Source organism: Dermacentor silvarum, chromosome 1, assembly GCF_013339745.2.
Source record: "Dermacentor silvarum isolate Dsil-2018 chromosome 1, BIME_Dsil_1.4, whole genome shotgun sequence".
NCBI lineage: Eukaryota > Metazoa > Arthropoda > Arachnida > Ixodida > Ixodidae > Dermacentor > Dermacentor silvarum.
The window spans coordinates 20595571-20620627 of NC_051154.1; the positions used below are offsets into that span (position 1 = coordinate 20595571).

The 25057-nt window shown below is 44.9% G+C and overlaps 1 protein-coding gene across 1 annotated transcript in view; it reads left to right on the forward strand.

Moving 5' to 3' along the window:
* Nucleotides 1–16400: 16400 nt before the first annotated feature.
* LOC119457758 (attractin-like protein 1) overlaps nucleotides 16401–25057 on the forward strand; it is an 87158-nt gene continuing 78501 nt past the window's right edge. The window contains exons 1-3 of the mRNA XM_037719433.2: nucleotides 16401–16679; nucleotides 19828–20028; nucleotides 24562–24687. Of these exons, the coding sequence (XP_037575361.1) occupies nucleotides 16426–16679; nucleotides 19828–20028; nucleotides 24562–24687 (581 nt within the window). The 5' untranslated portion in view covers nucleotides 16401–16425. The remainder of the gene's footprint in view (nucleotides 16680–19827; nucleotides 20029–24561; nucleotides 24688–25057) is intronic.

Here is a 25057-nt window from a genome sequence, read left to right on the forward strand (position 1 = left end):
ATTGCTGGCGAGCACGCTATGATTGCAGAGACCAGATTTCTCTGCATGTTTCGAAGTACAAGAGAGAGAGAGAGAGAGAAGTTTAATGATACGAAATGAAGAGAGGTCGGCCTGAGGTATATTCCTCTAGCCCGCTACTTGGCGTTGGGGGAAGGGGAAGAGGGAAAGAAAGAGGGAAGAAAGAGGCGCATGATGGGTGGCGATGATAGGTGGCGATGAGAGAAGGAGGATGTAAAACATATGGCAAGCAATTTGGCATGCTCAAAGCCTACAGTCCAGGCCCGCACTTTTTAAATTAAAAAGTCCAGTGACGCCTGGACGGCCTTAAAACTCGATTTAGTGTCTGGCCAAGGGCCTAAAATAACGTCCTCCGACAACGGTGGGATGTCGAGACGCATAAGGTCATTGCTCAACTTTTGACGCTTTTCTACGTACTTAGAGCAGTCATAAAGGACATGACCTGCATTCAAATTGCACAACTCACAGTCTGGAGACTGCGTCGCATGAGGTGCACGTATCCGCGCGTAAACGCTACCTGCAGCCTTAGTCTGTACAAAATACTGGCACAACTGCGTTGAATTTTCGGTGGTAGCCTAAATTTATAGTAGGTTCCAATCTCTGCAGTCTGTGTCGATTATCCGAATTGTCCCCAGTGCTTTTCTGTCGATTTTTGGATGATACTCCATGGAGACAAGGCAGGTGGCGTCCGCTCTTGAAAAAGGAATTGCATGCAGTGACTCTGGTTCTTATTCGAGTGCTTTCTTCGCTTCGGTATCAGCCAGTTCGTTTCCGTGTATACCACAGTGACTGGGAATCCACAGAAATGTGTTGTGGTGGCCGTTTTATTGCGCTAAAGTGCATAGCTCGGCAGTCTGAAGAGCCAGCACTCTGTAAGCGCTTTCTTTCAATACCACTCTAAGCAGTTGCAGAGCCGATTTTGCGTCACTGAAGACTGTCCATACTTGAGGAGGCTGTCGCGAAATATACGAGTATTGAACTGCTTCTCTGATTGCCACTAGTTCCGCAGATGTTGTAGTCGTCTTGTTACACAGACGAAACCGTCGAATGACTGATGCCCAGGCACGACGAAAGCCGCACCAGACGCATACGACGAAACCGATCCAACTGTATACACTTTCACCGAGACGCCATATTCTGTCGACATATATTCAAGTGTTAAATGTATGAGGCCGACGGTAGGTATTCGGGATTTTTTAGAAATTCCAAAAATAGATATAAGTGCGCTGGCTAAACAGGGGACCTTGAGCGATCGCTTTCTGAATAAAAAATGAATATCAATTGAAGAGAGGAGGAGAAGACGCTTGTTTCTTTAGTGTCTATAAGTTTTACTCCATGTGTAAACTATGCGTCATACACTGCGAAAGCTGTGAATGGCTGCTGTGAAACGGCTCAAGTGTTCTCATCTCGGCGGGAAATGTCGGTCGCTGAAGCAGGGGCTGTTATTCATTTCAGCTGCAAAGCTTAACAATGCAATGCACTGCTTCGCAATATCTATCGATGCATTGCCACGCTCGACATACGCTGTGGTTTTTATCATGCATGCGCATGGAAGAGAAACGACAAGTAGACGGCTAACACAACATATAGCCTTCTGCCAAGATAAGATAGCTTTCAGCAACCTCGCTTATCGGCTTACTTACGCCACGTTTCAGTAACCCGCACCAAAAGCTGACTACGCTATTATGCGTTATCAGTGACTTCCGGGAAAAGGTTCCCGGAAGGCTGAGCATGTTCTTCAACTTTGCGACGTAATAGTTTTCACTGCATGTTTGCATGCTTTCCATTGGGTATGATGTGCTTTTCTGTCTTCTTTCACTATTTTTCAGCCATAAGTACAACTATTTTTTGTAGATACTGGCGGATAGATGGGTATATTTCCGCTTAGTTCACAGATGTGCTATTTCATAAGAGATTAGTGAAATGTTTCCTTTTTCTCTATTTATTTTTCCTTTACTGAAAGATGTTGACGTCCCAGAGGAATACCGGACCTATGAGAGACGTTGTAATGTAGGGCCCCAAATTAGTTTTGGCTACGTATGGTTTTGTGCGCCTAAATCTACTTACGCAGGAGTTATTGCTAGTCATCACGATCGTAATGTAACCGCATCGGCCGGTATGCGAACCTGCTACATCGTGCTCAGTGGCAGAACGCCACAGCCAGTGAACGCTATACTTAACGAGAATAACCAAATGGTACTCACGTTTGCTCTATTTGATGTGGAACATTGCTTTTCAGTGTGCGGAATGCAGTCTGTATATAACACACTATAGCTTCCTCAAGTGCTAAAAAGCGTTGATTGCACGCGTTGTCAGAAAAGTTCCAGTACTAACTGTTTATTTATTTTTGTTTGGTATTCAAACTAAAGAAATGGGTATCATTGAGTCGCTTTATGTGTGTTCAAAGTAGACTTGGAAGGGCTTCCTGTGTAAACTCACTAGGCGGCAGAGCTGTGTTTAGCAGCTCACTGTGCGGCATGTTGGCGCATTAGGTTTCTATTCACAATTTCGAATTCGGAAATATTGAATTCTACTCGGAATTCCATCACGAATGACGTGATGGAATTCCGAGTAGAAAGTTATCATAAAGTTCTGCGTTAAGCTATAGGGAAAATCCCTAGTGAGGCGTATCCCGCTCTAACCACAAGCCTCATATTGATCAGACCTATCGCCGTGTTTTTTTTTTATTATTTATTTACTGTGACAGGCAGTTAAGTGCTCGAAAGTTGCTCTGCCTTGCAAGTCTCTGTTTGTCCCGTCTGTCCGTCTCGTCCCTCCATTCCGTTACGCTGACGAGGACCGTTGTCATCACCGACGTTATTTTGTCCTCGTCAAGTCACCTTCGTCGCTCCAGCTTTACCATTGCCTTCGGGCAAAGAAAAAGACAACATGTGTCCACAACCACCATTACCGGGGTTCAAACCTATCTCACTGCAGCAATGTGCATTTTGGAACTGAGCGCGCTAACCATTGCGCTGATCAATTGCTTTTTTTTTCTTTCTTGCCTGGTATCTATTTCAGGCACGCATGACTCCTGCGGGGAAACAAACAGATAAACGCGCTAAGAAGTATCTTCCAGTTGCACCGTGACAAAGACACATACAGAGGGAACTATAGCGTTCCTTTTCATTCTTGATATGTGCTAATAAGGTCAGGGTTGATCTTCACAAGAAACACTGAAAGGGTTATAAAAACAATACAGGATGCCAGTCGTGACGAAATTTGATTTGTTTGTATATGTCTTTCAGCTGGACAATAATTTGAATCAAATAAGTTGCAATAAAATTATAGGTTCGGCATTGCGATCCAACGTGCGTGTTTTCCACAGGCTATAGGCATTCCAATGAGTATAGAAACATGTCAAAGGATACATCGTCACAACTAGTTGGCACCAGGTATTGCACGGAATGAGAATTAAAAAAAAATCTTTTTGAAGAGTTAGTTGAAGCACACCCCAAAATAAAATGACATATCTGAAGCCTATAAAAAATGTTAAAACAATGAGGCGCTGTTCAATTACTGCAAGGTTTTGCGCTCTCCCCACAGATTCAGAGCGGTGGCGTCTGTACATGCATATTTCGGAAGCCCAACAAGCATTGCGCTCTATAGTAGTCGAGGATGATATTGGGCCTCTTCGATTATCCGTTCCTGACAGTCCCGGACTGCCCGAGACAGTGCTTTCAGCCAATGAGCGTTGCGTATGCAGTTTTTCGGACAGTCCGGGACTGTCAGAGACGGATAATCGAAGAGGCCCATTGGTGCATCGCACAGAAGTTGTTCTTAAGAAGATATAGCTGAGTTGGCGCGCCATTGTTCGTCGCCATGTACGTGCAGACAGCGTAGCATCTGGCGTGGCGGCCGCTTAGTGGCTCTGGCATTGTGCTGCTAACAAAGCACGAGGTCGCGGGTGGGATTCCCGGCGGCCGCATTAACTTAGGTGGGGGCGAAATGCAAGAACGCTCGGGTACCGTACATTGGGTGCGCATTAAAGAACACAAGGTGGTCAAAATTCGTCCCGGAGTACCCCTCTACGGCATGCCTCATAATCAGATTGACACGTCTACTTGTTTGTCTTCTTTCCGGGGACCTCCATTTCCCCCTCTAACAACTTCAAGTTATCGCTAAGCGCAAGACGCGCTTGCATGATGTGGAACTTACTCGAATGTTATCGTTGATTCTATCTGTTCTCTATATTCTCGCCGAACCTTGTATAATCAGATTGTATGCGCGACGCGAATAGTGCTGTACTTTGTGGAAGGTATGCGAGCGCGAGCGATTGGGCTGGAACCTTCCACGTGTCATGTATAAAAGCGACGCCCTTGACCTGCAGATCAGATTTCGACGGTAGCCGACTGCGCTCGCCGGTATCGTTGTGCTTTAGAGTGGCCCTTGCTTTTGTAGGCACAGCCCAATTGCTTAGTGGCTGGGCTCCTAAGCACGAGGTCGCGGGATCGAATCCCGGCCACGGCGGCCGCATTTCCATGGAGGCGAATTGCAGAAAACACCCGTGTATTTAGATTTAGGTGCACGTTAAAGAACCCCAGGTGGTACAAATTAATCCGGAGTCCCCACTACGGCGTGATTATATGGTGGCTTTGGCACGTAAAACCCTGTAATTTTTTTTTAGGTTCGCCCAATAAAGAGTTAGTTTCGTGGTTCGCAGTATTGCTATTGTGTTATTCACCGTCATTACAACGTGACAATAATATCGTGATTTTTACACGTAAAACCACGGAACTGAATTATGTTTTTTCCCGTGTAAACCGCGTTGGCGGCAAAAAAGAGGCATACGTGACAATGATGATGATCAGCCTCAAGCATGACACATACCCACAATAGTGGATGCACCAAAATCAGATGGTTGGCGGAAAACAAAGCCGAAAGCATCGACGGCGTGAATGCCAGCAGCGACGTCGCAACAACAGCGCCACATATTGGCGTGAAACGTCGCTTGTAAACCCGCATGTATGCAACGAAAACATGTTATACTATTATCGCTTATATATTTGCAATCGTACAACCAACGCGTCTTTGGTATCGTTGTTTAGAAGGAAGAAGCCATTACTCGATCATGCATGTGTCGCGTGCACTGATGACGCCATTGTCGCGTCACGCATGATGCAATCGGAGTCAAATTTAGCCTCCGGCTTGACATTAAAAGAGGCATAGCTTGGCAGCACGTTTATCGATCCGAGCAGGAGTGGTCGCGTTTGAGAGAGCTCATGACTGAAGCATAGTTAATTAGTATAATCCATCAAAGTCAAACCGGTTCTCATCAGGAGTTACAAAGCCTACAAGTGTGCGATTTTTTGCAGAAAGTTCACGCTTGCTCGGCTATCCGCGTTCGACATGTTATAGGGTCCAGAAATGGCGTGAAGAGACTCGGACGGCAAGGCAGAGGGATGGCAATCTGCGTCCGGCGCCTTTGATCACAACGGGCCCATTACGAATAGGGACTACGCTTGACTAAATTAGACCAATTACGCTAACTTCCAATTTTGTTAAATTAGTTGAAAGGATTCTGTATGCTCGTCTTATGAAGTTTTTAGAGGTCAAACAAGTACTCAGCCCTTGCCAAATTGAATTTAGATCTGGATGCTCTATTTGCCACGTTCACGTGGATCTGGAATGCCGCATAAAACTATAGCACGGCGCCAGAGACAATACTCAGCTCTGGTAACTTTAGATATATATCCAAAACCTATGATAGTGTTGAATACAATTTTTTTTATCGAATAAAACGGATTTAGTTCCCAAAATATATTATGGAGTTGTTTCGTGAATTTTTAACTGAGATGATTTTATGGTTCTCTGAAAGGATCTGCCACTTCACCTTTCTTGTTAAATATTATCAAGCTCTATTCCCTGTCATAATGACGTATACACATTATACGCAGATGACATTGTGTTTTTCGCAAGATACTGGCATCCATTCTCTATAATCGCTTGCAACCATGCTGTGCGTCATAGAAAATTGGTTACAGATTCGGAAAGTGTTGAGTTATAGTTTTTCCTTTAAATGATCCAGTGAATACAACACTTGCCTACCGCTTTGAGGATATACCTCAGGTGAACTCGGTGCAATATCTGCGCATAATATATTATAACCACTCCAGTTGGCGCACGCACATTGAACCACTCGCAATCCTTCTTTAGTTATATATATATAACTTTATATATAAACTTTATTGAGGTCCTGAAGTCTCTCTCTTTGAAGTAGTCACCCCCCGTTTTCATGGAGGGAGGACGGCGGGCCGCTCCCACTTCGGGACGGGAAGGCCAAGCCTCATCTCAGTAAAGAAAAAAAAAAAGAAAAAAAAAACAATCCCATTATGAATAAGAAAACAGAGAATGACAGGTAAAAGAATCCTAAACAACTTTAGGATGATCTTCAGCACACGTGACGTGAAACGTACGTGAATTATCCGCCTTCCGCACCAAACTATTGTTACTATAGGTACCCAAGTGTATTTACAGTTCTTTTCCCGCATTGCCTTCAAAGCAACATCTTACTTACCGCACGCAGATGATCCTTTTTGTAAACCGGGGTTGCATCAGCCTGAAAATAAGACTATCGTGTTCAGTTTTTCTTTCAAGCAGACTTCATAGCATTATATCTTATAGCTCGGAGAAAAAAACCTAATGGCGATATTAGGTGCTGACACGTTCCTTGAAGGGACTCGGTGCGCGACGTCAATATCTCACTATTTGACATCAACTTTCAGGCTAGGCGGTTATCTGTTGCATTCCCTTTATTTTTAAATTATTCTGTCAACTGTATTGTTCCAGAGGAGTTAGCTCCTTTTTTTTTTATTTCTTTCATTTATTCAGGGAGGCGGCTGTTCTCGCTTTTAACCTCGTGATTTTCCGCCCTCAACGCGGCAAGTTAATTGTTTGTTTCGCTGAGTTCCATCTTGAATTACTCAATGTGCTGATTAACGAAGCTGATATATATTCGATCGGGTTAAAATAAAAACAGGCAGCCAGCATATATCGCTTCTTGGCATTAAGAAACGATGCGATGACAGTGCCGCACCTAAATACATTTTCCTGTCATTCGAATAATGCCTATTTTCATTACTTTGTGTGGGAGCCGTTGCTCTCTTGAGGTGTGGACATCACACCTCAAGGCGTGTGGAATAACAAAGAAAATTAAGAGTTACTACACCACACTTTCGCAAAGATATACGTATATACAGGGTGTTTCACTTAACGTGGGCCAAAATTTAAACATATGCAAATGCTACGTAGCTGGACAGAACCAAGATAATGTTGTTGGCCGTCGCTTGGACATACTCAGATTATTTTTTGCATTGCGCCTAATCGTACAATTAGTCTTAATTAATTATTCAAGTTCTCAAATATTATAATTACATGAAAAGTGTCAATGAGAAAATTATAGAGCAACATCAGAAACTCCCGTTACAGCTTTCTGTTGCTCAAAAAATTGGGAGGACGCTTAAGCTTCGCTTTTAAAAGTGGAACGCGATAGCATTCAAAGATCCCTGACTGCTTCTCACGGTTCCCGACGACTGCAGCTTATGCAACCATAATGGTTACTGGCAACCACTGGCGGTCAACGCTATGCACATAGGCGAGCTTTCTGGTAGAAACGCAGCCTCTTGCGTGGGCCGATCCCGGAAATAGTGCACAACCGCGCCAAAGAAATTACATCATTTTTTTTTCAGCTTCCCGTGTTTGTTTCGCACTTTTAATATTTCAGTCTGAGAAGATTTAACATAAAAGGCATGCGCTGTGGGTGTTTTGTTTCATGAAATTTGTTTGTAGATTATCATTCTCAAAATTCTGAGGAATAGCTTTGTCAAGAATGTGAGACAAGGTATGAGCAACATTAGTGATAGAATGGTGTGGCAAAATAACCGGCATATACCGCACGCCATATATGAAGGCGTGGCATATGCATATACCTAAATATATTTGGAGGGCCTGCATAGTTGGGGATGATTTTCTCCGCCACCCGCCGACATCGCACGCCGGTTGCCGACGTCGGATTTTCTGTGACACGGGGTCCTTGACACTATTGCGTTAATACGTGCTACATAAAAGTGTTTTTCCGAGCGTGAAAGTAGCCGGCGAATACACGCAAAGAGTCTCGAGCGGCGAGCCGCGCGGTAATTTTGCGTGTATTCGCGGGCTTCTTTCACACTCGGAAAAACACTTTTATGTAGCACGTATTGAGCAACAGAAAGCTGTATACGGAGTTTCTGATGTTGCTCGACAATTTTCTCATTGACACTTTTCCTGTAATTATAATATTTTAAAGGAAGCTTTCTTGGCGAACTCTCCCGGAGTTTCATGATACAGAATGTGTTTAGAAAAAATTCAGAGCCCTTCCACTATACTGTGAAGATGGAAGCCAGCGAAGCTGTGACTATGGTGGGTGTGCTGTAGTGAATATTGCTATAGTGAATTTTATATTATCAAAGTTGATTATATTGAGCGTCTTCGGCATGTTCGTCAGAGAGAAAGGACACCGGCGTCTTGTTTTCGCCTGGCGCAATGGCCAAGTAGTGCGTTTGCTGCGCCAAGTCCGCCCCATCGTCGTAGACTAGCGTATGAGCCACAGCGTTCATAGCCGCACACTGCACGGCAGCGTCAGAATCCTGTGAGATCTCTCCCGCTCCTGCTCTCGGCGGCTCATAACCATATCAACGCGGGCATGAGCCACACGTGATTTCTTTCTTACCTTCCTTAATTCTTTCTTTCTTTCCGTCTTCCTTTCTCTTTTTCTTTATTTATTTATTTCCTTCCTTCCTTCCTTCCTTCCTTCCTTCCTTCCTTCCTTCCTTCCTTCCTTCCTTCCTTCCTTCCTTCCTTCCTTCCTTCCTTCCTTCCTTCCTTCCTTCTTTCTTGTCCCTGGCTCATACCCGCATATCCCTGGCTCAAACCCGCATATCCAATGTGGGCATACACCACACGTGATTTTATTATCGTTAATTGGGACGTAACTGACGAGCATGTGATGTTCTTGATGTCATGACCTATCAGTCATGTTAGTCATCCGTTTTGACACCTGTTCTAAGGCACAACTGGCGGGAAACCGCCACGCACATGGAGCCAAACCGCCACGCTCATGGAGCCGAAATTGTTGTACACGCCGGTCGGTTATGTGGTCGCGATCTGCGCGTGCCGAGCACGCGCTCAGCACGGCATCTAACGGCACGAGCGCAAACCGAGGGGCGCCAATGAGCTGGCTGCGGAAGAAGACGATGACGCTTAAGCCAATGCTGATGATGATGGTTTTTTTCTACACGCGGACACGATGCTGGAGAACCTAGCGCTTAACAGCTTCGCTGTAAACGATTATTTCAACAAAAGACGATAGCTTGTTGAGAGTCTGCTGCTGGTGTCTTGCCGAATAGCTCGCAGGCAGGACAGCATTGCCATCTTTACTACCCTTACAAGGGTCCAGGCTGCTGGCCTTATTTTCGACGGAATTACTCCGTGATAAAACGAATGATACCTAAATGTCGTCGTTGCTAAAATATACGTCACCAAGAGCCCCATTCCTTTAATAAAGCAAACCTTTCTATGCCTATTTTCCCAATCATTAGGCCACAATCGCACGTATACTTCTATCGTGTCAACGCCACCTACCTCTGAGATGATCGTTGCGTTTTCATGATGATCTCCATACTATGGCACATATCAACAACTGGCAAAGAAGCGGGCGATACATTTATAATAAATAAGAATAAATACAAGGCAATATAAGAGTTGTCACGCTGCGTAGCATGGGTGCGCGAAAGCGGTGCGCACGCGCCAGTTCCCTTTACGCCAGGCAGGAATGAAACCGAATTTTTTTCTCTTTTTTTCTTTTTTTTTATTTTGACCCGGTCAGTGACCGTACTTTCTTCATCATCATGCTACCTGAGCGAATTTTGACGAATTTTCGTCGAACTCTTGACTACGTCGTCTGCTTCTGTGGGTTGACCTCCAGCTCCAGATGTCTTATGCCCGTGTCACATGGGCACTTCCTATCGCGATCCAGCCCAATCCGGATGAAATTTATCGATTCTGATTGGCTCCTTTGCACAAGCTGCGGAAAAGAGCCAAACGCGGTGGAGAAATTCGATCCTGATCGGGCTCGATTGCGATCGAAAGTGCTTCTGTGACACGGAGGAGGAGGAGGAGGAGGAGGAGAGAAAGAGAATGTAGGGATGTTAACCAGAAACGCATTTTTTCTGTGACACAAGCTTAAGCTAGCTAGGCACACGGTAGAACAGTGATTATATGCTTCGTTTTTCAAGGATGTTTTTCACTACTTCAATCGGCCTATTACAAATCACGAACTCATGTTCCCTCTCCAGGTTGCAGGACATCAGTTTTTTGTAGATTAATATTCCCTCTGACTCCGCCGATTCAGGTCATCAATTAGTTGTAAGTGACATCCAGAGTTGTAGAACAAGACTAGGTCATCTACACGCCGCTTGTTACTGAATTATTCCGTGTTAACTCTTTCTTCTAACCTATACCTAAACTAGTTTAGGTAGGTAGTTTGAATACTTCTTGTAGCCCTCCAAGTTTGCTTTCTTCGCTTTCTCGTTAAGAAATGTGGTGGCTTTGGACTCTCCGAGTGGATATTTCACAAGGTATCCTGTCCCTTCCCCCACACAGAGTCGATTTGCTAATAACCCCAACTGGCGCTCTCGACAGCATTACTGCAGCTGCATGTTACAGAACGTAACCCCAAGGTGTGTTGTCGGAACAAATACGCGAAGCCATCGAATCTTGCAAAGCAGGATAGCGGGATGTCGCTTCTGAGCAGAAGCCCCGCGTTGGACGTCATGCGTGGGAGTGCGTGCTACAAGATCCGCCGCCGCATTCCGCCCGACGCGCTTGGGGCGATGACGGGCCGACGCCAGGCCGTTCCGTGTAGGCTTTCCGGAAAAGCCGCCACCTACCGCACGCTCTGGTGACGGCAACGCGCTACTCCGTTTTCCACGCCAACCGGGCTCTTCCATTGCTCTTCCCGGTGCCGCGCGCCACAACAAGGGACCCGGTTTGCCTTTCGTTCGCGCCCTCTTTATTAGCATTATTATTTTTTTTTTTTACCCTAGGCCAAGTTGTATTTTCGTGCAGGAGGAAACGGAAAGGCGCGGTTGCCTCCGACGAGAATGCCGTGATGCTTTTGTATATGTGTGTCGCTTGCTGATCGTTGGCTGAGCGTCCCCCTGGCCTCTCCTGCGCAGCATACGCGGGGGGAGCGCACGGTCTGATTCGGCCTACCGGACCGTTTCCGGATATAATTCTGTTAGCAGCCTCTCGGTGGCGTGCCGCTCCTTGAAGGAATCCTCACAGTAGGCTGGTTCGACGCACGCAGTTTTGCCGATTCATCCCCAGACTCGCACCCTTTTTCTTGTATGTTAGCTGTAGGAAAGATGGCCACGAACCATCCTCTTCGATCCCCCATTCCTCACTTATCACGTTGCCAATGCGCCCTAGAACTATGTCCATTTTGAGCTCTAATGAAACCAAGACTGGTTCGGCGGCGATGTTGAAGAAAATCCGCAGGCGTAGACATTGTATGTGTTTCCTTAACGCTAACGTTGCTCGCCTAAGTTCATAAATAGGGGTCGGTAATAATGTAAGGATTCATTTCACTCGATTCTATTCCTTTCTTGTTATTCACCATTCACGGCCGGCCGATCCCAGCGACAACGTGGGCGGAACCACTGACGAAGAGCGAAAGAATCGTTACGTTATTCGGGCAGAGACTTGGTTCCAATTTGCCAGCTCGGTGATCATATTTCTAGCCTTTGGTTTTCATCATAATCGTTATTATTTATTTATTTACTTATGTCTTTATTCATTTTCTTACAATCTTACGTTTTATGGCTAGGTTTCCCAACAATTTCGTGTCAAGCTTTTGTGAAGGAACTTGGGTCGCGTCAGCTAACCTAACAGAGAACCAGAAGGGATCCTGCACTCTTTCGCCTCTAATCGCCTTCCGCGCGACGAAAGCTTCACGGAAGGATTAGCGGTGCACAATGGGTGAGCCCCTTGTTTGTAACACGCAGCCGGCGATCGTTATTGATTGGCCGAGGTGAGCCCAAGTCTTTGCTGCACTGCACGCAGTTACGAGCGAGAAGAAAAAGTCGCAGTTTCGCCCGAAAGGCGAAGCATCGATTGCGATAGCAAAAGCGTAGACAGCTATACGACAGCTAGACAGCTATACGGAGTAAGGCTAGTAGTTTTATCGGCCGTATAAACTTGTAAACATAGGCATACTAACTAAACCAACAAGCATGATGTTACGCGCGCACAAGCGAACATGAACACATCTCACTTGATGACCGTGGAAACTCGCTGTCAGAGCGCCGGAGTGAGGAAACGCGACAGCATCAGCGAGGGCTGCCTTTCGTGCTGCCTCACGCATCAGCGCGAACTAAACCGCGAGAACACAGGACCCGCCGCGGTGGCTCAGTGGCTAAGCGTTGCGCTGCTGAGCACGAGGTCGCGTGATCGAATCCCGGCCGCGGCGGTAGCATTTCAATGGAGGCGAAATGCAAAAACACCCGTGTGCTTGCGTTGTAGTGCACGTTAAAGAACCCAGGTGGTCAAATTTAATTCGGAGCCCTCCACTACGGCGTGCCTCATAATCAAAACTAGTTTTGGCACGTAAAACCCCAGAAAGAAGAAGAAGAGCACGGCGGACTCTTTCCCCGTCGCAGATGGCTTTCAAAATAGCGACGCCCGGGCGGTCGCGCGAAAGCCGCGCACGCATCAGCCGCCGGAGTAGAACGCGCCCCCCTCCCTCCCCTGACCAGCCGTGGTTGCTCAGTGGTTGTGGTGTTGGGCTGCTGAGCACGAGGTCGCGGGATTGAATCCCGGCCACGGCGGCCGCATTTCTATGGGGTCGAAAGGCAGAAAGCACCCGTGTACTTAGATTTAGGTGCACGTTAAAGAACCCCAGGCGGTCCAAATTAATCCGGAGTCCCCTACTATGGCGTGCCTCATAATCAGAAGGTGGTTTTCGCACGTAAATTCCCATATTTGTTTCCTCCCCGCCCCTCGGAGCCTTGCGCGAGGCGGAAGACGGTGCGCTGCCTCCCCACTTGCCTCCCTTGCGTGCGGGAGATTGAGCCGCCATCGCCGGCTCACCCTTGCCCGCTTTCACTCTCACATACAGCATACGGCACGTGGCGATGATTTTATCGCCCTTGGGCTTTACACGGAACCTCACGACGACGCGTAGACGACAGAAATGCGCCTGGAGTGTCCATATAATTGCTATCGCTATAATAGGGGTGTCCGAGGAGCTCGGTGATCCTTTTTATTGCGAGAGCAATTATATGACACTCCAAAGCAGATTTCTGCCGTCGCCGTGAGGTTCCGTATGACGTCAACGGCGATGAAATCATCGCCGCGCTCCGGACGCTGTATGTGCGAGTGAAAGGGCGCGAGGGACGCGCGCTTTCACGGGGAGCGAACGCACGTCGGAGAGCAAACGCGCGTTCTGCGCCGTGCTCCCTGAAGGGCTGCAGAATTAAACGTCTCTTTCCTCCTTTCCATATATAGGAGCAAACACAACTTTTTCCGTCGCGCGAAAGGCATGTGGGGGGACGGGAGGGAGGGGAGGCGACGTTTAGCTGCGGCACCAAATACGTATTTATATATAAAAACGCCGCGCGCGTTTGGTGCGAACGCGGGCAAAACGCCGACGGCGTCGACAACAGTTCTGCGCGTTGCTGGTGCTGCTGCATGTCCAAGTTTATACAGCTGATAAAACTACTATCCTTACGCCGTATAGCTCTCTATTAATTTGCTATCGCAATTGGTGCTTCGCCTTTCGGGTGAAACTGCGACATTCTTTTTGTCAGTATCATACGAAGTAGCAAATAATGAAGGCAGATAAAAAATAGGGGAAGGTAATTCCGATGTTTAATTGAAGTGTAGAAATAATACGGAGTTCTTCCCCAAACCACACCTTCGCAGAATCTGCGCTACGACAGTTCGTTTAACGACTTTTCCTGTTACCCCGAGGCGCCTGCTTGATGTCAAATCAGCACCGTCGAAAATGCGCGCCTATAGAATGATGATTGCCAACTCGACAGCAAGGGCCAAACTTAACGCGCGTCGTTTGGTGCCGCAAATCTCGTCAAATAAGCACGCGGCACTGGAACTATAGAAAACTAGCACAGTCGACTTCCGTTAATTACAACTCTTCGGGGCATGCAAACTCAGTCCGAATAATGTCATAGTCAAAAAAAAAAAAGGATGAGTTTGAAATCTGCAGAAAATTATTTATTTGAAATTGGGAAACACGGCGATTGCCTTAGCGATTGCGTCCGAAAGCGTGCACTAGACAGACGATCATGAAGCACCGATGCACACGGTAAATTGAGCCATGTCGGCGTCGTCATAACACGGGGAAATCCAGCTTCCACTGCACCTGCCAGTGCAGTCCAGTCTGCCCCAAACGCAGGTGTTGGCCTCGCGATTTACGCTAGTGATGTGCTTTCTGAAAGCACATCATGAAGAAAGCGCGATGAGCAGACTGCCCTGTCACTTTTTAAGCGGCAGCACACGTACCAAGCGAAATGAGCTCTTTAGAGCGCAGTCGGCGCCCGTTCCTGCGGCGAGCGTCGGCGTAACCGAGCGAACGAGCACAGCGAAAGATGAAAGCGAACACGGAGCGCAGCGGGGGATGAAAGACGCGAGGCGGAACGCGGAGAAGGAAGGTATGGCGAAAGGGTGAGAAGAAAAGCGTAGTGCGACGATTATGGATACGAGATGGCGCCAGAGTAGCGCGCGTCGTCTGGGAGGTTTGTCGGCGGCGGCTGCTGTGAATCGCGCCCACGCGTCACCCACGCGCTGGCTCTCGCTATCTGCAGATTAGCGAGGCAGTTATGAGGCAGTCACGCCACACTACGCTCCGTTTGCAACGTGCCGCAGGAGACATTGTCCGCGCCAGCCAACATATCGCGAAATGAAAACACGTAATGAAAACGCGCTGAAATTTCAAATTAGGGAGTATCGTAATCGTCGGCGAATTTTGTTCATACGCGGAACATTTAAGAGCACTGACATGTCACGTGTATTTTTTTTTCTCTTCATATCTTGGGGACTTTTTTACGACGCAGAAAAAATAATTACGCAACAAGTGGGAAGTTAGAAAGTGCTGAATGAGATGTTTCCTAGATCACTCTACACCTCTCTCATTGGAAGTGTTGCCCTAATGTTAACACTTGCGCATTTGGTTAATTAATCTGAACTAATTAAGCTATTAAGCAGAATACATGAAACAAGCATGAATACAAGCATAAAAAAAATAGCAAGAATAGGTCGCGAGTACTCCCACATTGCTTCGGCATATGTTTAAACTTTGGCTACGTTAGCGTGGACACGCCTTTATAAGGTGCCCAGGAATTGTGTAGCAAGTAAATATTCGTTATTTCTGTGACGTCAGTTTAAAATAATTACGCAAGATATCATGTACGCTTGAGCTACGGAGCTGGTAGAGTGCGTGAGCTAGGTAGTGGAAGGGGCAGGAGGGGACACACTTTTGCACCCAACCACACGAACAAGTTTGTTGCTGTAATCGATGATACTCGAAAGAACGTTCATTTAATAAATCACTTGGCGTGGAATAATGCTAACAAATATGTGATTTAAAAATTAATTTTACCTAACAACGCTACTTAAAGTCTTCTTTTATTTTCCTTTACATGAAAGGAAAGAGCAGCCTTTTAAAATAAAATCTAGAGATACTGAACTATTTTGTAGCTTATTTTCTCATTATGTCAAACTGCTGTGCTGGCCGTCTTCTATGTATACAGTGCATACAAGCGGTGGCCCGCCGGCCTCCAACATTTTCTCATGCCCCCCACCCTTCAATCACCTCCCTCCTACCATTTTGGAGTACTTCTATGCACATCTCCTCGGCCTGCACCGATAATCTATGCTGTACATCAGTAATTACTTATTAAAAAAAAAAAAAAAAGAAAGAAAAGAAAAAATAGAATCGACCTTTTTCTGCGCCATGAATCATGAGATATTTGCCCTTGCAGTGCCTCTGCAGTTATTAGCATTATGAATATTGTGCTGATGCTAACTGCAATGAGAATTCTCTTAAAGATATTTGCTCCCGAAAACGTTAACGCTTTGTAGCACACTTGCACCATCAGCTGCTGCTCCCTTTAAAAATGGCGCCACCCTAGAAATTATGTCATTGCATTTTGTATCAAGCAGCTATCAGCGCACATATTCAGTTCCGTATAAGTTTTAACCGTTCAATGTCAAATAACTCACAGGGAAATTAGCAAAATCATAATTTTTGAGCTCCCGAAACTACGCCCCCTACGCCTACTGATGCAGACGACAACGGCGACCCTGGCGGTGCTTTCCGACGTCCGCCCAAATATCCGAGGACATGGCACTCCGATGATGGAATTTGTTATCTGCTTTTGTATGGTTAGAAAGAAGTCTAGAAGAAAACGGCTACATCTGTTCGATCCACGATGCTGGCTGATGATACTCTTCGTGCTTTTACTGTGCGCATGGCAGCTTTCCGACGCCCAAAGGACGTTATGCGGTGATACTGAGTGCTGGCACGGGAACTGCACGGGGGACGGACGTTGTTTATGTTACCCTGGCTGGCAGGGTCCTGGGTGTCAACGGTGTGGTGGTCGAGTGAGGTAAAACGATATTTCTACTCGTTCATTTGCGCAGTGCTGCTGTCAAGCGGTGATCCGTCACGAGGAAACCGCCGGGTGCTGTGCGAAGCGTCGTCCGTGCGCCATGCCTTCGCGGTGGTCTTGGTCGATGCCCTCTTTTCTGGTGTTTTCACGTCGCATCCCAAGCATTGCATTTTAATGCTCGCACGCGTGGCGTTGACAAAGCCAGTGCAAGTTTCGAGTTAAGTGTTAAACAAGAGCGCCCTCTTAGCCAAAACGGGGTGTGGAGAGCTGGTGAGACAGCTAGAACTTAACCTAGTACAGCCGTTTCTGATGTGTCTTCTGGCAGCGCACAGTTTCGCCCGCGACATACTGCTGATTGCAATCCCAAATCTGCGATCTGCACTGAGTGGCTCACGTGCAGGTCGGAGCTTTGTGTCCACTGGCAGCCCCGATACTGCAGTGGAGCCGAGTAACAGGTGGCGGTCGGATGCTGCGAGTGATGCTAAAACGGATCTGCTCTTGTGAGCATCCGTCATGCTAAATGTTGAGCTCTCCAAACAAAATGTTTACAATTGAAATCACAATCTCTGGAGCAGTAATGCGATAAACAGAACCCGCATTTACTGAAGTGAGAACAGATGACGTTTTTGTTTCTGTGGTCGTAGGCCTGCAGCGAACGGGCGCGACCCGATCCCTTCCTTTGTAGGCACTGTTTTCATTTGCAAATTAGCTCAGTACGTTTCTTGCCAATTGTGAGCCGTCTTGCACGTTTATTGCTGAGCGAAATATGTTGGCTTCTATGGTTGTTTCTATCGAGCTTAATTGCATTGCTTCTGTGCTGGTAAACTCTAGCTAACTGAAGCCTCATTATCAGCCACAGGAATCTAAACCAGACACAGCACAACACTTCCTCGGTTAAGTGGTGCAATGCCTTTGGAAGCTCTGTGGTGTAACTAACAATTCTGGGATGTTTGTAAACACTTGTTAACCATCATTATTAGCCTTCTTTATAATGGTGTAACATTTTTCACTGCATGTACAAGAATTAAAATTTTTATGTTGTTCTTTTATGTGGTGCAGTTGTGGTGGTTCACCTGTTTTTGCCATTATGTAGCCGCAGTGTGTACAGCTGCATCAGTGTGTTTTTTTTTTTCTTTTTTTTTTTTCTGGCTGTCATCGCCCCAAGCGTGTCGGATGGAATGCGGCAGCGGATCCTGTAGCACGCACTCCCATGCATTTGCAGAGTTTTATCCTTGGATCATTACTGAATTTTTCGGAAAGAGGCACCACATTTAGTTTTTAAGGCAGGAGTGAAGAAACCAGTGTTGGGGCCTGTTGTAATTTTCTTGGTAAAAATTATATGCTGCAAGAGAATGCTGTCACTTTAATGTGCAAGAATAATTTGAACAGCTTTTGGCTGCATTTACTGTGCTGCATTGTTATTGCTGCCTCCAGTGCTTTTTATTTTGTAAAGATGGTAAGGGAGGTTGTTATAGGCACCCTGCACTTCAATTCCTGCACTGGCAAAAGCATCTCTAGCAGAGGTGTGCCTGTCTGTCATTGAGTGGGAAGTCCATTCCAATGCAGCGAGCAGCTGCTATGCAGGAGTGGCATTTTTGTGTTCTTTTATGCTTTCATGTTGCAAACATCGTTGTATGCTTGTTACTACTGCTTCAAGAGACCTGGGGGTATTCTGTAAGTGTCCACCTAGTGGACATATCCATTTCGTCTGCTGCTAAAGTGCTGATTGGCTGGGGGCACCTGTATCCTTCTCACACGTACCCCAGCCAATCAAAACTTCAGCAGCTGACGAAATGATCATGTCCACTAGGTGGACATTTACACTGGTCTGGACACAACATATTCGAGTAGTCAAAAGCAAGATGCTATTATTGAGAGTAAATAGTACAAACCATGCATCAACAAATTTAACAAATTGCTTTGTGATTGCCTCTTTTTTTTAACAACTTGGGTACTCCTTTTTTTCCCCCATTGTCACACACAACCATTGTGCCATTGATTGGCTTGTCTTAGACCCGCTATCAGACTGCAGCTGCTGGTGTACAGCTACCACTGTTTCATGTTTGCATTTAATGGCATTGCCTGATTGGAAGTCACTAGTTGCACTAGCAGTGCATTAAGATGGCTTGAACACAATAAACAAAATTAATTGGTGTAGATGTGCTGATTATAATAAGTTCTTATGTCAGCTTGATGGTGTTGGATGAAGCATTTGTGCATGATGAGGGGGAAACATAGTGCAGTCACATTGCTTCCAATGTGAGATACAGCATCTTTTACATTGCGCACACATCCAGCTTTAAATAATCTTACTTTTGCAATATTTGCCGCTCCTGGAGAAATTTGATGCCTATAATGCTTGGGAAACCCGCTTCTAGTTCCAGGGGCACATGTGAAGACATCTCTTGAAGAGAGGGCTGATGTAACAACAGCATGATAAAAAGACAAAACAAGTACTCTCAAAGTGACGGCTTATTTTGCAAACAGCAATGTGCTCCATGGGAGAGTGTAAGAAATCATGCGAAGCAGATAAAGTAGAATAATTATAAAAATGTTTGTAAATTCTTGACTTTTGTGTTGGCTACATGTGCCAAGCCAAGGATATCCACAAAAGCAGGAAATCAGAAGGAATATCTTGCTAGGAATTGGCAAGAAAATTAGCTGGCAAAAGTAAAATGACAGAGGGGTAGCAGGAGAGAAATGCGAAACAAAATTATAGGATTCTCAACAAACCTATACAGGAAATAGGCAGTGGAGGGCAGATACTGGTGTGTCTTTAAAAAAAATCCTCAAGCAAGTTGATAGCGGGAACTCACATGGGGTGACACAGCAACAGAAACACAATGAAATTATGTTAGAGGTGGCTGTTGCTTCGTTGTGGAGCAAGGTTCTCAAAATGTCCTGCTGTTGCAGGAGCCACAGTTTCACCTTTTGTTTTGCACATGTAGTGTATCCTATTAATTTATTTGTGTCTTTTAGGAGTGGTTATTTTCTAAATCATAGGTGTGCATTGTACAGATCAAGATCTAATGACTTAGTGTTACTGTAATCTGTCTTCAGAAGTTAAGATTCAATCATGCTTTTCTGTGTTGTTTTGACTGCTGAAGGAGCATCAGATCAAAATAATTCTTTCTTTGTCTTTCAGATTGACAGAGCCAAATGGTGTAATTACCAATGGGATAGGAAACTACAGCAAGGATATGAAGTGTACATGGCTCATTGAAAGCGGCATCCATAATGCCACTATTAGGTTTGAGTTTACACATTTTGAGACTGAGTGTGGCTGGGACCATCTGTATGTGTATGACGGCGACTCCATGTTTGCTCCCATGGTGGCAGCATACAGGCAAGCAGCAATCATCACCTGTTCCATTTTAAAACCTGGTGCATCTTCTGTATGAAGCATCAAGTTCTTGCAGTGAAGTGCCGTCTCCCTGTTCATCAAAAACCCACTTACTTTCCTTGCACTGAGTGATTCCTTAATCAGTAGGGCTGTAGTTACAGCCACCCTTGTTCAGTCGTGAGAAAGTACATGAAAAAGAAGCGTACAATAAAAGAAAAAGACACTGCGTTAATTTATCTCAAACTTTGGTGATGTGTGTTTTAGTGCAGGACTACTTATGTGGTGCATGTAAATGGATTGTCATTTCTATGTGGGTAGATTAATAATTAGACAGTATGTTTATGGACACAGAATGCCAGTGGTAGTCATTTACACAATGTGTACCATTCAGTGGCCATTCCTGGCTGTATTTTTTAAAATGTATTTGCTGTATCATTTTAGATACGTTGCACTTTCAATTCATAAAATAAGGGAGGGGAATGATGCCTACTTGATTTCTAGATGACTAATGTGCATGAATGACTTTGCTAAAATGTAAAGTTTAATTTGTTTGGAAACCAACCGTTGTAGCAGTTTCTTTAATATTCTGAGATTGGGGTAGCCATGGACTGGATTATGGCAGTATTGCCATGAGAATGTAGTGTGCTAGGGTACTCTGGCTGACCAGATGTCACTTGCTAGCCACGTTTCCTGTGTTGGGGGCTCTCTGGAGCTAAGCCAGAGTTGGATCTGCAGCACTGACGGTAAGAATCACTTAGATTTGGTACTTGCATAGTTAGCAGTGAACTTCCATAGATAGTCATCATCAATATGCAAGCAGATGGAAAATTAAAAATGTGCACAGAGGCTGGCTGGCTGGCTGGCTGGCTGGCTGGCTGGCTGGCTGCACACAGAGAGCTACACATGACACAGTCTTACTAAATAGCAGTGTAATATTAACTACAGATAGTTTTTATTGGGATTTACTTTTGCTTGCATGCATGGTCACAATGCCAAAATGGCCCATAGCAACGTGTGGGGAAATTAGTCTGTATGGGTATCACAAGGTGGGTATCATAAGTTATGCGAGAAAATTGACTTTGTTGTGTTGTTCACTAGTACTTCTGGTTTAGTTGTTCACTAGTGCTCCTGGTTCATCAGGGCAAGCCGTTGCCCTGACGAAGACAAGTCCTGTCATTAAAATGTTCGCTTCTGCAACATTCCTTTTTTCACCGCTGTTAATCACTGTAAGCCTTCATCTTTGTGTGAGCTTCTGTCTTGGTTAGTTGTGTGTTTGAAACATGGTCAGATGTAACTATTAATCTTTTTTATTTATTTATTATTTATTTATTTATTTATTTATTTATTTATTATTCATTTTGTTTATATTAGTTCAGCCATATTAAGTGTTTGGTGAAACCTTTTTACCTGCTCCTTTCTGTTCATCTATTGTGGGTTGAAATGATATGTGAACAACCTGGAATGATCTTTGAAATGTCTTTTATCCACTATGGTGTTCATTATTTCTTGCTGTGTCTGATGTTTTTTTATGGTGAGCATCATTCACGTCATCATTCATAGCTTGCCTTATACATTTAAATTGAGTGCACGTTAAAGAACTCTAAGTGGGGAAAATTAATCTGGAGTCCCCCACTGTGGCATGCCACATAATCATTTCTTGGTTTTGACATGTAAAGCCCCATAATTGTTTTTCTTACATTTAACACACTGTCGAACCTGCATTTAAGGAACTACACCATGTGTAAATATTTGATAGACCTATCTAGTAGTTCAATATAGTTAAATTTGCATTTAATAACTTTTGGTAATTATTCATTATACACGGGTTTGTCATGGAAAAAATCAAAACAGAACGAAGTGACTCAATTTCTGCTCAGTTTGGACATTAATTGCTGTGGTATGACTGCTGTACAAAATCAGTCATACTGCCTTGCATTTTCAGCTGTTTTTGTAGCCTTTGAAGGCTGCAGAACTATTGGAACTTGTACACTTTTTATTGGTTCCCAGGTCATGCATTTTGCCTAATTCAGAAAACAGGTGCCCCCATGTGAATGCAATTGAAAATATTTTTAGGGAATTTATTCACGGAAAGTACATTAACAAAGTGTAATCAGAGGAAGTACTTTTGCCTATTGTCTGGCGTTCGGTAAGTTTTACCAACTTGTAAAACATGCAGGCTCAATTTAAAGCATAATTTCCTTTATTCAAGCTTGTTATAATCGTCACTTTGAATGCTTCCTTCACCGCCTTGATGGTGGCTCTATGATGCTCTGGACAGCTTCTGTCCTGTCGTTTGTCATTTTGTCATTTCATGCCCACAAGCATCATCGTCCTGTCTTACAGGACACTGATGCTTGTGGGCATGAAATGTTTTGTCTTTGTGACATACTTAAACGCATAGGAATCTTAAAGTCTCTATATGATGTTTTGCAACCTTTATGCTTGTACAGGGGTGGAGTTTTGTTTAGTCGGAAGGCACTTTAGGGTGGGAGGGGGGGTGTTGAGCATAGTTAAGTTGCAATTTTAAACCTTGTTTTGTTGCAGTGCTTTGTGGTTGCTGTAAGCACCAGGTGGCTACAGGATTCAAAATGTGGTTAATACCTATAGCAGCATCAGTCCAGTGTTACAGGAACACTGGACATTTGCTGCTTGGTTGCTAACTAAGATTCTCAACCCCTCGAAGGAGTACTAACACAAAATTTTATTTTTTTCTGCTGTGATTGGTAGCCTTTGACCGAGTAATCATGGCATAGAACCTTGTTTCTTACAGCATGCAACAAATAATTAAAATGACAATTATGGTCCTAAACTTGGGTTTTAATCTTGAAGGATCTCGAGAGTGCCATGATGTCATGAGCTGCCTGGTAAACACCGTAAACATTGCTTGGCCTTGCATGTTACCATGAACCACTTATGCACACTCAGGAGCAAGAATTTGTAGACTGTGATAAAGTATATGGCAGAATGTGAAGAAAAGCTGGTAGCAGACAGTGAAGCAGTTGAGCACAAGATGACTACAAAGCTGAAGTTGAAAAGATTTGTGCAGCACAAGAAAAAAAGAACAAGGTCGCTTGTGAGAGCTCGAGCAAACAGCAGTCGAGTCAGCTTGATCAAACAGCTCTGAACCGGGTGGGCATGGCCAGGCCCACAGGGACAGCCGAACCTGCAGCTATGCGCAAGGTTCTATAGACCTTCCTATTCTAGACTGAGTGCTCGTCTACAGGACAGTAAGTGCCTCAGGTTGTTGCCAGCGGCATGACGTCAGAGCAGAACCACACCTACTCCTCTATCAAGCCTGTTGCTGTCTTCCAAGCCTGTCGCCATCTTCCAAGCCTGTCGCCATCCTTCTGCTCGTTTCCTCGTCAGACATTTCTTTTCCAGGCCAGTGACAGCTGTACCCCAAAGGAAACCACCAGCACAGCAAGTTCCCGGCCTTTGCCCTGGCGCAACCTATGAGACTAATGTGTTTTAGTTACTTTTGGGTCCCTTTGCACTTATGTCGCAGTTTTTGTATATATGTTGTGTCCGTGTCCCTGTTTTTTATTATACTTTTTGTGTCGAAACAACACCTTGTCTATAATTCATTACGCGCATGCCAACTACGGGCAAATACCAACCCTGACAAAGACCAGTGGTGCCGCAAAAAAAATTTCTTTGCAGCCTGGGCATGCTGACTTCATGCGCATGCTGCAAGAACCTTAGAGCCTACACTGTGGCACCAAACAATCCTGCTTTTCTTCAGATATTGTAACAAAGACATGGATCCTGTAGATTGCAATTTCCTTTCAGAAGAAGCACGGACATTGGTGTTGAGCATAGTGATGGATATGAGTCCAGTTACTAGGTTTAAGTGCTTTGTGGATGACAGACAGCCTCGCACTACTAATTGTAGTTGATGCAAAGGGTTGTCTGCATGAAGAATTCTAGAGAAAAGCCTACTTGAAATTTTGGAATAGCTGAAGCCAAGAGCAAGACAGACAGCAAGCAGGATATTACAGTTACATTGTGTGTTCCGATCCTGCGAGGATGCTTCTGGCAACCAGCCCCGCTATTGAACCTTTTCCAAATTCCACTTTTGGAGACAGTTGTTTTCTCCAAACATTTATGTAAATGAAAAGGCTCATGTTGCTGTGAATTACTTGCATTTTGCTGACAGCCAAACATGACTTCTGGAAGTGGAAGACTGAAACAATCCTTGTCTTTGGAAGATTCTAGCTTTCTTGAGTCATCGTGTGAGGGAGCACAATGGTGATGAAAGAAAAATACTAGGTCCACTTTCAGTGCTTTAAACCATGAGTATGGCACTGTCATTTAGAGACTCTAGAAAAAGCTCTAGGAAAAGTGAACTTTTTTAGTAGCCTTGGTGCTCGAAATCACTGCTTTAAGCTCTTGTGTGTGGGGAAGATGTTCACAAGACTCAACTGGAATGTACATGCATTTGTAACACAGCACATATTTCACATCTTTTATCCTATATGAAGTTGGAATTTTTGTGATAGCAAATGGCCTGCAATTTTTCTGTTCTTTTGTTTTCAGTGGCCTCCTCTTGTCAAAAGGAAGCTCTACAAAGCTTCCAGAAATCGTCACTCATTCTGGGAGTGCCTTTGTTCATTTTTACAGTGACGCTGTATATAATATGAGCGGATTTAACTTAACCTACAGGTATGTCGTGGAATTTTGTTTGCATTGTATTATCAGTAGGTGTTGAGTGCAGAATGATTCCAGAGTTCCCAACTTTACCAGTTTGTTGTGTGTATGATGCATAACATTCAAATAAAAGTGTAGCATGAGTGCGGACAGCTGGCAGAACTTGACACTACTGTGAATTGTCACTATTTCTGTGTTGCCTTAATGCCCACCGTGGTGGCTGTGGTGTTCTAATGCTGCTGAGCATGAGATTGTGAGCTCAATCACTGGCTACAGTGGATACATTATGATTGGAAGTAGAAATGCCTTTGTGCTTAAATTGAGGTGCACATTAACAAATTCAAGGTGGTCAAAACATCATCCACTGTGGCATACTTCATAGCCT